This window comes from Convolutriloba macropyga, chromosome 11 (genome assembly GCF_964194025.1).
Source record: "Convolutriloba macropyga chromosome 11, txConMacr16.3, whole genome shotgun sequence".
NCBI classification, from domain to species: Eukaryota; Metazoa; Xenacoelomorpha; order Acoela; family Convolutidae; genus Convolutriloba; species Convolutriloba macropyga.
Window position 1 is genome coordinate 17944753 of NC_134478.1, and position 13330 is coordinate 17958082.

Genomic DNA, 13330 nt, shown 5'->3' on the forward strand with positions numbered 1-13330 from the left:
AGAGTTTACTGCCCACTGTCAATCAACACATAAGCTCAGTATACTCGAACCATAATGTAATACAGGAAAAGGAAAGGTTGATTTCAAACATTCAATCAAATTGCCACCTTTGAAACTTCAGAATTTCAATGGTGACCCTATCCACTTTCACGAGTGGATCAATAACTTCAACACGATGATTCACAACAACCCTTCCATTACAGAAACGCATCGTATAACCTACTTGCAGAATTCTGTAAGTGGGAAAGCAAAGGACTTGATTCATGCTTATTCCTGCGATCCATCTTATTATCAGACAGCACTGAATGAAACAATCCGACATTCCGGTGATCGTACGATAATTGTTAATACGTTCATTAACCAGCTCGAAAACTGGCAAATGAACTTCCAAAACAAGCAAAGCTTCATTGCCTTTTCCTCATTTTTGAAAAGACTTGTGCAAGCCTTCCAATACCTTGGCTTTACAGCAGACCTCCAGTCTACAACACTCATTAAGAAAGTCAAAGAGAAAACACCACATCATTTGGTTCTGAAATGGACAGAACATTGTCTAACCGATCTCAGCTCAGACCCGACTCTTGTGGACTTTCAACAATGGTTAGAGCTCCAAGCTCAAATCTACGACAAAGTGAGTCGGGAGAGCAATCAAAGAACCATCAGTTCTCGAGCCTCAAAGTTTGTCAACTCGAACAACCTGCAAACCAAGCCAAACAATAGCAACCTCGCAGTTTCAGACAACGCATCAGCGGAAAACAGTAAAAAACATTGAAACTTTGCGCCTCAGCAAAAACAACCGTCCACTTCACAAAACGTTCCGAATAAAGCTTTTAACACAAAACGATCTTGTCAGAAGTGCAAACAAGAACACAGCGTTGCCACATGCCCTGAGTACCAATTGTGCTCACCAAGTTATCGAGACAACCTTGTCAGCCAAAACAATTTGTGTACAAAGGGCTTGAGCAACAAAAACCACAAACAATCGTGCCCATCGCAAAAACGATGTCAGGTTTGCAGTGGATTCCACCACATAACCCTTCATGATCCCGCCAAGCAAATCAAACGGCCTACAGCAGCTTTTTCTACTGAAGTTTTTTCTGGTAACAATCCAACAGCTTCGTCTAGTAGCAAAGCTTCAAGTCAAACTCCAAATACATCATCTCAACAGAAAAGTCAACATACAAAGCCCCAAACAGCAGTTATGGCCAAACTTTCAACAACCAAAGCCAGCAAAACGTGCAACGACGTAAATTAAACGGCAATGCAATTAACCAATCGTTCAGCATTAACCAATGCTCAGAAACACCGAAGAATTGGTATGAGCAATTGCAGCTTATTCCTGTTTCATTCCTCAAGGGGAAAAAAGCATTCGATACCTACGCCTTCATAGACCCCGGTAGCCAATTCAGCTTTGTATTGGACGCCATAGCTGAATTTCTTGAGCTTCTCCGTGAAACTCAACAGTCAGTACCACTACAATTTCTCAATACAGAGAACAGCATGTCCCTCTCAAAAATTGTTGAGCCAGTCACAATAACTCCGTATAAGTCAACTGAAATATCGTTTGAACTCTCGAACGTTCAGCACCCCGTCTCTGAACGTCGTAGCTGCAAAAACTTTTGAACTTAATCAAATTTGTGATGCCTTCAACAGTTTGCGCCACATACATTTCCCAAATATTGCCGATGGCAAAAATCGGCGCCCTCCTCGGTGTTGACGCATTCGCATTCACCTACCCTACACATGTTACACCTGGCAATCAAAATCAACCGTTTGGTGTGAAAACTAAACTTGGTTGGACCCTCGCTGGTGAATATGCGAATTGTATGTCAGCCACCACTCAACAGCCCGCAAGTCAGCAGAAGAAATTTATTTTCCATGTGTCAAGAAACAGAACAGATGAACCCGGACTTGACGAACTTGTTCAACAGTTCTGGAGTATTGAAGCAGATGGCATTCAGAAGGACCGTGAACAAGTTTACACAAAGCAAGAAGAACAGTTTCTTGATATTTTGAAGTACTCCATCAATCACAATGGTGAGAGACATGAAATCAAACTGCCCTGGAAATCAGAAATAAAGTTGGAAAACAACTTCTATTCTGCACTGAACCAAGTCAAAAGCCTCAACACACGCCTTCAGCGTAAACCTTCGTTGCAAGAAAAATACAATAAGACTCTCTTGACAGACCTCGAGAAAAGACAAACCGGTGGAAATGCAAGATCCTCAACCAGACAGAATTTGGTACCTGCCACACCACCCTGTGGAAAATATCCATAAGCCCGGAAAAGTCCGCCGAGTTGCAAATGCCGCATCAAAATTCCGCGGCCAATCGCTTAATTCAAACCTTCTTACTGGACCAGATCTCCTTAATAACCTTTTAGGTGTCCTTATGAGATTTTGAGAACATCCCGTGGCGGTCCTTGCGGACATCGAAGGCATGTTTATGCAAATCGCCATCCATCAGTTTGATCAATCTGCTATTCGATTTCTCTGGTTAGCAGACAATCAGATACAACAGTACCAATTTACCAGACTCATCTTTGGAGCAACATACTCGCCTTCGTGTGCAATATACGTTCTTAACCATTGTGCCAAAGAGAAAAGTCAACAATTCCCAGAAGCCCTCAAAGCCGTCAGAAAGCACTTTTACATGGATGACTACATCCAATCACATGCAACAGAAGTAGACGCTTGTAAGGCAGTTCTTGAAACAAAACATTGTCTGCAAACAGGTGGGTTTCGACTCACAAAATTTGTTTCAAACAGTTCTAGTTCTAAACCAAATTCCTCCAGAAGACAAAAACAACCAGACCGATATTGTTAGAGTTCTTGGTGTTAAATGGAATCTTGAGAAAGAGTGCTTTTTTATGAAACCTCTCACTAATTTCCCAAAAGATGCCTCAGCATACACTCAATGTAAGATCTTTAGTCTTGTCTCCTCGATCTTCGACCCAATAGGGTAATGTCGCCATCAACGATCCTTTTCAAAATAGTTCTTCAAGAACTGTGGAAACTTGGGAAAAAATGGGACGAACAAATTGCCCCTCAAGTTGTTAAAACACTTCAAAAGAATTTGGACTTATACTTTTCTTCACCAGACGTGACATTGAACAGAACTCTGAATAAGAGTTGCCATTCACCAGAAAGTGAAAATGAAATCCATATATTTGTTGACGCCTCAGCTGTAGCAGTTGCATACTTGAAAACAGTTCCTAACTTAGGCACTGATGTTGAAACTTGTTACTTAATAGGCAAATGCAAAGTTGCCCCAATTAAACAAATCAGCATACCCAAATTAGAGTTGGAAGCCGCAGTCATCGGAGTGCGCCTTCTTTCAACCATCATGAAAGAGTCATCGTTTCACATTACTCGCTCTACAATCTGGACAGATAGTCAAGTAGTACTTGATTGGTTATCGACAACCAAGAAGCAACCTGCCTTTGTTGCGAATCGCCTCAAAGAAATCCTTGCATCAATTGGTGCTTACCAATGGAAACACGTTACCACCAAAGAAAATCCAGCTGACCACGGGTCTCGTGGTCTCAATCCAGACGAAAATCCAGCCAACATTTCTTTCCACAAGACAGCTCACCGCTCCAGAAAACTCATCAAAGCATGTGTTAGCGACGCATGAATTTTCACGCAATTTGTCGGAGTAAATAATCGAACCGACACGGTTCTCAACTTGGAACAAGTTGCTCCTGACTTTAGCAACAGTCTTCAATTTGGTCTTTCGGATCAAAAAGCAAAGGCCTAAAGATGAGCAGTATATAACAGAAGACGTCATTCTTGCAAGAAATCGGCTGATCAAAATGTCGCAGCAAAATTTCTCAACAATCCAAGCCGTTCGCTCAACCCAATATCCGTTCGCAAAATCCGTTCGCTCAACCCAATATTGGACAACAATGGAATCCTTCGGTCATGCGGAAGATTGCAATTTGCGCCAGATAACCTCGAAGTCGAGAAATTTCCGATTATACTGCACGCAAAAGACCAGATAGCGAGACTCTATATAGAGCATGCACACAACATTTGCGTTCACCACGGAACAGAGCCAGTGAAAGCCTTTGTGCAGCAAAGATACAACATCATTGGACTCAGAAAAACACTTGAGTAGAAAGTACAGATGTTTTCTGTGCAGACGATTTGCCGCTCAAAACATTCAACCCGTCATGGCTCCCCTGCCTGCCTGCCGTTTCCCGACAGACTCTACCCAGTATCCTTTTGCGAACAGCGGAGTCGACTTTTTTGGACCCTTTCATATAGAAGATGCCAAGGGACAGATTGAAAAACACTACGGCCTCATCTTCACTTGCCTGGCTACTAGGTGTGTTCATCTAGAAGCTTGTCCCGATCTCAACACTGACACTTTTTTAAACGCCTATCGACGTTTTGTAAGCCGCAGATGCCAGCCAACAATAATGCTCAGCGACAATCGCAAGACATTTATTGGTGCATCTGAGCAACTAAAAAGGTCTGTGAAACGTCTCGACAACGACAAAATCTACAAAGCAATGGCAGCAACGAACACAACCTGGAAGTTCAATCCTCCCTATGGACCCAATTTTGGGGGTATTTGGGAGCCCTTGATCCAGACCGCGAAACGCACTCTATTGATCATTCTAGGCTCCAGAAGACTGTCGCTTGATGTGTTCAGGACAATTTTGGTCGAGACCGAAGCTATATTGAACTCCAGACCGCTAACGATTGTCGCTGACATTCCAGAAAATGAAATGCCTCTCACGCCAAACCATTTTCTGATCAACAGACATTCAACTGTCTCCCACCAGGAAAGTTCGACAGCCAAGAACCCGCCAGTTTCAAGTCTTGGAAGAATGTGCAGCAAATGGTCAACCATTTTTGGAAACGACTCGTCAAGGAGTATCTTCCAACACTGTTAAAGAGGTCCAAATGGAGCGATAGTGACCAAACACCACTCAGAGTCAACGACATCGTTTGGATTCTGAAGATATGACTCCACGTGGAATTTGGCCCCTTGGACGTGTTCTCGAAGTCTACCCTGGACGAGATGGACAACACCGTGTGGTGAAGGTGAAAACGTCTTACGGCACCTACGTTCGCCCGGTCTCCGCCCTCGCACGCGTTTTGGCTGATTAGACCAATTTTTTCTTGACCTTTTTTAAAAACGGTTTTCTAGGCAACTTGGGTTACAACCTCTTCGACGATCTGGTCAAACGTCTGTGATGTGTTAGTTGGCCTCCTCTTTCCCCTGGAGCATGTCGTGCAACAATCAAGTCAGAAGTAAAACTTGAAAAAACATTGACTTTTGTCCTTATCGCAACCAAAACGAGTTGGTTGCTCCCGCAACTTAAAACTGATAAAAAAACTTAACAAACTAAACTGCCTAGAACAATGTAATTGAATCCTTATCTACATTCTCTTACATTAAACGTTTATACCAAGGCATTACCTACCCGTCATAATCTTTTGGTTGACAAATCGGATACTGGGATTTCCATTTTCACTGAGTGTCCGCACAGTAATAGAGTAAACAGATCCGTGTTCAGCGAATACCAGTTCCACGTCTGTTTCATTCTTTCCCAGTCTCAATGGTAACTGCACGTCACTATCCTCAAGTATTCCACCGTTTGAATCCCTTCGTTTTCTTTTAGCCTCTCCATCTTCCAATTTTACAATATCTATTTGAAACCCACTGAACTCCCCATCAATTGGAGGTTGGAGTTTCAAGCCAACAGCACGTTGCACCTTGACAGGCTCTTCAATTGCAAAACTTTCGGGTGGCACAGGAGCTAAAAATATTCATGTAAATACATCAAATGTACCGAATCAATTTTCACTAATCACTTTGAAAAGCATGTTAAAAATTGCGTTTTGATCACGCAGTTATAATAACTGCCTTTTCCTACCTGTATCGGCAGTCACTTCATTGACTTCAGACTGAATTTTCCCTTCGGGATCAGCAACAGCGTACACACTTAACCGGTAGTTAAATCCAGGTCGCAATCCAGTGGCCTCGTATCGCAAGTAGCCATCTCTAAAATGAAAAGGCTCAAATTGCGATAAATACGCTTAAAAGGTGTTTTGATCAACGAGGCCAGAACAACTGACCAGCAATTCAGTGAGTGTTCAAATTGTAGCAAAAATTAATTAATACTCGTCGAAACTTAATTACTTAATTGCGCATACAATAGTAGAATTACTAACATTTTCTCAGATTGAAAGAGGCTGGTGTCATCATCTGACGTGACATTGATGACGAAGTGGTCAAAGTAGCCCACTAGAGGAGGACCCCAAGACACCCTGATTGACGTCTCATCAGTAAAGTACACAAACAAGTTCTCGATTGCATTCGGGGCTGAAAACAAATTCAAAACAGCTGAACGAACTACTCGAACTGCAAAACCGCATTTCACTCCTCTTGTATCGATTTGAGGTCTCATGATAAAAATGAACAGGATATTCTACTGGTTCAGAAATCGTACTTTCGATAGATTAAACTTTTAGGATTTTAAGCTCTTTTAGGATTCAGATAATTTTGGATGTTTATTTCAAACCACTTCGAACATGATTAAATATAACTAGCAGGCCCGCAAAATCATAACCAGAAAATCATTTACACGAGAAAATGTTTAAAAGAAGTAAAGGTTTCTGTTTCACACCAACTCGGGATCGACCCCATGCCCCTTGTTCAACAGCCATAGGTCTCACAACTTAAGCTATCTATGTGTATTGCACTTGCCTTTTGCTCTTTCTACAGCAAATTTCTGGATAAGGGCGTTTGTGACTTGCTTGTTTTTGCTATACCGCAAGCTTAATCAGCGCAAAATCTGCATATTAGGAGCTTAAAAAGGATGGCAAAGCGCGTCTCAAAACGCAATTATTACGCTAGGTTGCATGATTAAAAACCCTTAAAACATGTTACGTTAGGAGGGCTGTTGACCATTGTGCTCAACTGCAACTAGTATTTACTATAAAAAGGAAGATTAGACAAAACGACTAAAACTACTCAAAACTCAGTTTCATAGCAATTTTAAGGATAACGGTAAAAGAAAAACGCTTCAAACTTCAGATCAGCAGTCCTCCATCTAACGAACTGCGCTATAACCACTACAGACCACCGTTTCTCACAATCACTTTTATCGTATCAATAAACATATTTCAGATTGAGAGCATTTGAGATCACACAAAAATCAAAAAGAAATGCGTGAAAAACTTAGTTGAAAACTAAGAGTTTTCTAGATTAGCGCAGAATCTGTACGGCTAAAACTTTGCAGAAAAACACACGTTTACAATAAGAACTTCAACCTTAGTTCGGGAGCAATTAAAAACACGTAGTGTCCAGGACAGTAAATCCTTCCTCTTGGCAAGCATTCTTTCAAGCCCTCTTAGCCTCGTGGTAACTGCACCTGACTAAGTCTTTTGTCCCAGTCACGGTTCTCACCAATCTACATTGAGCCTTTTAGGTCATTGAACCCTCTCGATATGTTTGCTCAAACATGCGCTTCAAAAGGCCCCTTAAACACGCAAAACTTTTGTCCAAATTTAGAGCTCACGCGTTTAATATATAGGATTAGCATTTTTCTCTCTAACACACAGGAACATAAACGACTCGGCATCGTAAGAAAAGCTCCCGAACAACAGGCGGAATCATGTTGATTAGAAATTTTCATGTCTACAAAAGAAGGATGCCTTACACGGGTTCGAACCCTCGACCCTCAGATCAGCAGTCATCTATCTTACCAACTTCGCAATAACGACACCAAACCACAGTTTCTCAAAATCGCTTTTATCGTATCAATAGAACACATTTCAGATTGAGAGCATTTTAGATCACGCAAAAATCAAAAAGACAAGCGTGAAAAACTTAGTTGAAAGCTTAGAGTGTTCTGGAAAAGCGCAGAGCGTGTACGGCTAAACGTTGCAGAAAAACACGTTTACAATAAGAACTTCAAACTTAGTTGGGGAGCAATTAAAAACACGTAGTTCCCAGGACAGTAAATCCTCCCTCTTTGCGAGCATACTTTCAAGCCCTCTTAGACTCGTGGTAACTGCACCTGACTAACAGTATTTTGTCCCAGTTTCGGTTCTCACCAATCTACCTTGAGCCTTTTAGGTCATTGAACTCTCTCGACATGTTCCTTTAACAATGCTGCTCAATGCGGCTCTTGAACATGCGCTTCGAGATGCCCCTTAAACATGCAAAATTTTGTCCAAACTTAGAGCTCATGTATTTAATATATACGATGAGCATTTTTCTTTCTAACACACACAGGAACATAAAGCGACTAACCGTCTAAAGAAAAGCTCCCGAACAATAGGCGGAATCATGTTGATTAGAAATTTTCATGTCTACAAAAAGAAGGGTACCCTACACGGGTTCGAACCCTGGACCCTCAGATCAGCAGTCATCTATCCTACCAACTTCGCTAAAACGACTACATACCACAGTTTCTCTCAATCGATTTTATCGTATCCACAAATATATTTCAGATTGAGAGCATTTGAGTTCACGCAAAAATCAAAAATAATACGTGAAAAACTTAGTTGAAAGCTAAGTGTTCTGGAAAAGCGCAGAACCTGTACGGCTAAAACGTTGCAGAAAAACACACGTTTACAATAAAAACTTTAACCTTAGTTCGGCAGCAATTAAAAACACATAGTGCCCAGGACAGTAAACCCTTCCTCTTGGCAAGCATTCTTTCAAGCCCTCTTAGCCTCGTGGTAACTGCACCTGACTAAGTCTTTTGTCCCAGTCACGGTTCTCACAAATCTACTTTGAGCCTTTTAGGTCATTGAACTCTTTCGATATGTTTGCTCAAACATGCGCTTCAAAAGGCCCCTTAAACATGCAGAAATTTTGTCCCAATTTAGATTTCATGCGTTTAAAATATAGGATTAGCATTTTTCTTTCTAACACGCACAGCAACATAAACGACTCAGCATCGTAAGAAAAGCTCATTAACAACAGGCGGAATCATGTTGATTAGAAATTTTCATGTCTACAATAAGAAGGGTACCCTACACGGGTTCGAACCCTCGACCGTCAGATCAGCAGTCATCTATCTAACCAGCTTCGCTATAACGACTACATACCACAGTTCTCACAATCGCTTTTATCGTATCAATAAACATATTTCAGATTGAGAGCATTTGAGATCACGCAAAAATCAAAAAGTAAAGCGTGAAAGAATTAGTTGAAAGCTAAGAGTGTTCTGGAAAAGCGCAGAACCTGTATGGTTAAAACGTTGCAGAAAAACACAGGTTTACAATAAGAACTTCAACCTTAGTTCGGGAGCAATTAAAAACACGTAGTGCCCAGGACAGTAAACCCTCCCTCTTGGCAAGCATACTTTCAAGCCCTCTTAGCCTCGTGGTAACTGCACCTGACTAACAGTCTTTTGTCCCAGTCACGGTTCTCACAAATGTACTTTGAGCCTTTTAGATCATTGAACTCTTTCGATATGTTTGCTCAAACATGCGCTTTAAAAGGCCCCTTAAACATGCAAAAATTTTGTCCAAATTTAGAGCTCACGCGTCTAATATATAGGATTAGCATTTTTCTTTCTAACACACACAGGAACATAAACGACTCAGCATCGTAAGAAAAGCTCATTAACAACAGGCGGAATCATGTTGATTAGAAATTTTCATGTCTACAAAAAGAAGGGTGCCCTACACGGGTTCGAACCCTCGACCCTCAGATCAGCAGTCATCTATCTTACCAACTTCGCTAAAACAACTACATACCACAGTTTCTCTCAATCGATTTTATCGTATCAAAAAACATATTTCAGATTGAGAGCATTTGAGTTCACGCAAAAATCAAAAAGTAATACGTGAAAAACTTAGTTGAAAGCTAAGTGTTCTGGAAAAGCGCAGAACCTGTACGGCTAAAACGTTGCAGAAAACCACACGTTTACAATAAGAACTTCAACCTTAGTTCGGGAGCAAAGAAAAACACGCAGTGCCCAGGACATTGAACCCTCCCTCTTGGCAAGCATTCTTTCAAGCCCTCTTAGCCTCGTGGTAACTGCACCTGACTAAGTCTTTTGCCCCAGTCACGGTTCTCACAAATCTACTTTGAGCCTTTTAGGTCATTGAACTCTTTCGATATGTTTGCTCAAACATGCGCTTCAAAAGGCCCCTTAAACATGCAAAAATTTTGTCCAAATTTAGAGCTCACGCGTTTAATATATAAGATTAGCATTTTTCTTTCTAACACACACAGGAACATAAACGACTCAGCATCGTAAGAAAAGCTCATTAACAACAGGCGGAATCATGTTGATTAGAAATTTTCATGTCTACAAAAGAAGGGTGCCCTACACGGGTTCGAACCCTCGACCCTCAGATCAGCAGTCATCTATCTCACCAACTTCGCTAAAACGACTACATACCACAGTTTCTCTCAATCGATTTTATCGTATCCATAAATATATTTCAGATTGAGAGCATTTGAGTTCACGCAAAAATCAAAAAGTAATACGTGAAAAACTTAGTTGAAAGCTAAGTGTTCTGGAAAAGCGCAGAACCTGTACGGCTTAAACGTTGCAGAAAAACACACGTTTACAATAAAAACTTCAACCTTAGTTCGGCAGCAATTAAAAACACGTAGTGCCCAGGACAGTAAGCCCTTCCTCTTGGCAAGCATTCTTTCAAGCCCTCTTAGCCTCGTGGTAACTGCACCTGACTAAGTCTTTTGTCCCAGTCACGGTTCTCACAAATCTACTTTGAGCCTTTTAGGTCATTGAACCCTTTCGATATGTTTGCTCAAACATGCGCTTCAAAAGGCCCCTTAAACATGCAAAAATTTTGTCCAAAATTAGAGCTCACGCGTTTAATATATAGGATTAGCATTCTTCTTTCTAACACACACAGGAACATAAACGACTCAGCATCGTAAGAAAAGCTCATTAACAACAGGCGGAATCATGTTTAGAAATTTTCATGTCTACAAAAGAAGGGTGCCCTACACGGGTTCGAACCCTCGACCCTCAGATCAGCAGTCATCTATCTTACCAACTTCGCTAAAACGACTACATACCACAGTTTCTCTCAATCGATTTTATCGTATCCATAAATATATTTCAGATTGAGAGCATTTGAGTTCACGCAAAAATCAAAAAGTAATACGTGAAAAACTTAGTTGAAAGCTAAGTGTTCTGGAAAAGCGCAGAACCTGTACGGCTTAAACGTTGCAGAAAAACACACGTTTACAATAAAAACTTCAACCTTAGTTCGGCAGCAATTAAAAACACGTAGTGCCCAGGACAGTAAGCCCTTCCTCTTGGCAAGCATTCTTTCAAGCCCTCTTAGCCTCGTGGTAACTGCACCTGACTAAGTCTTTTGTCCCAGTCACGGTTCTCACAAATCTACTTTGAGCCTTTTAGGTCATTGAACTCTTTCGATATGTTTGCTCAAACATGCGCTTCAAAAGGCCCCTTAAACATGCAAAAATTTTGTCCAAAATTAGAGCTCACGCGTTTAATATATAGGATTAGCATTCTTCTTTCTAACACACACAGGAACATAAACGACTCAGCATCGTAAGAAAAGCTCATTAACAACAGGCGGAATCATGTTTAGAAATTTTCATGTCTACAAAAGAAGGGTGCCCTACACGGGTTCGAACCCTCGACCCTCAGATCAGCAGTCATCTATCTTACCAACTTCGCTAAAACGACTACATACCACAGTTTCTCTCAATCGATTTTATCGTATCCACAAATATATTTCAGATTGAGAGCATTTGAGTTCACGCAAAAATCAAAAAGTAATACGTGAAAAACTTAGTTGAAAGCTAAGTGTTCTGGAAAAGCGCAGAACCTGTACGGCTTAAACGTTGCAGAAAAACACACGTTTACAATAAAAACTTCAACCTTAGTTCGGCAGCAATTAAAAACACGTAGTGCCCAGGACAGTAAGCCCTTCCTCTTGGCAAGCATTCTTTCAAGCCCTCTTAGCCTCGTGGTAACTGCACCTGACTAAGTCTTTTGTCCCAGTCACGGTTCTCACAAATCTACTTTGAGCCTTTTAGGTCATTGAACTCTTTCGATATGTTTGCTCAAACATGCGCTTCAAAAGGCCCCTTAAACATGCAAAAATTTTGTCCAAAATTAGAGCTCACGCGTTTAATATATAGGATTAGCATTCTTCTTTCTAACACACACAGGAACATAAACGACTCAGCATCGTAAGAAAAGCTCATTAACAACAGGCGGAATCATGTTGATTAGAAATTTTCATGTCTACAAAAGAAGGGTGCCCTACACGGGTTCGAACCCTCGACCCTCAGATCAGCAGTCATCTATCTTACCAACTTCGCTAAAACGACTACATACCACAGTTTCTCTCAATCGATTTTATCGTATCCACAAATATATTTCAGATTGAGAGTATTTGAGTTCACGCAAAAATCAAAAAGTAATACGTGAAAAACTTAGTTGAAAGCTAAGTGTTCTGGAAAAGCGCAGAACCTGTACGGCTAAAACGTTGCAGAAAAACACACGTTTACAATAAAAACTTCAACCTTAGTTCGGCAGCAATTAAAAACACATAGTGCCCAGGACAGTAAACCCTTCCTCTTGGCAAGCATTCTTTCAAGCCCTCTTAGCCTCGTGGTAACTGCACCTGACTAAGTCTTTTGTCCCAGTCACGGTTCTCACAAATCTACTTTGAGCCTTTTAGGTCATTGAACTCTTTCGATATGTTTGCTCAAACATGCGCTTCAAAAGGCCCCTTAAACATGCAAAAATTTTGTCCAAATTTAGAGCTCACGCGTTTAATATATAGGATTAGCATTCTTCTTTCTAACACACACAGGAACATAAACGACTCAGCATCGTAAGAAAAGCTCATTAACAGCAGGCGGAATCATGTTGATTAGAATCTTTCATGTCTACAAAAAGAACGGTACCCTACACGGGTTCGAACCCTCGACCCTCAGATCAGCAGTCACCTTTCTTACCAACTTCGCTAAAACAACTACATACCACAGTTTCTCTCAATCGATTTTATCGTATCAATAAACATATTTCAGATTGAGAGCATTTGAGTTCACGCAAAAATCAAAAAGTAATACGTGAAAAACTTAGTTGAAAGCTAAGTGTTCTGGAAAACCGCAGAACATGTACGGCTAAACGTTGCAGAATAACAGACGTTTACAATAAGAACTTCAAACTTAGTTCGGGAGCAATTAAAGAACAAGTAGTACCCAGGACAGTAAATCCTCCCTCTTGGCGAGCATACTTTCAAGCCCTCTTAGCCTCGTGATAACTGCACCTGACTAATCTTCTTTTGTCCCAGGTTCGGTTCAGTTCTCACCTATCTACTTTGAGCCTTTTAGTTCA

At 41.0% G+C, this 13330-nt stretch overlaps 1 protein-coding gene across 2 annotated transcripts in view; it reads right to left on the reverse strand.

Annotated features, from left to right (window-relative positions):
• The window catches only part of LOC142349502 (uncharacterized), a 188182-nt gene that overhangs the window by 41391 nt on the left and 133461 nt on the right, over positions 1 to 13330 (reverse strand). For both annotated transcript variants that reach the window (XM_075401097.1, XM_075401096.1), the window contains 3 exons: positions 6186 to 6336; positions 5888 to 6015; positions 5435 to 5770 (listed from right to left, as the gene is read on the reverse strand). In XM_075401097.1, the coding sequence (XP_075257212.1) occupies positions 5435 to 5770; positions 5888 to 6015; positions 6186 to 6336 (615 nt within the window). The remainder of the gene's footprint in view (positions 1 to 5434; positions 5771 to 5887; positions 6016 to 6185; positions 6337 to 13330) is intronic.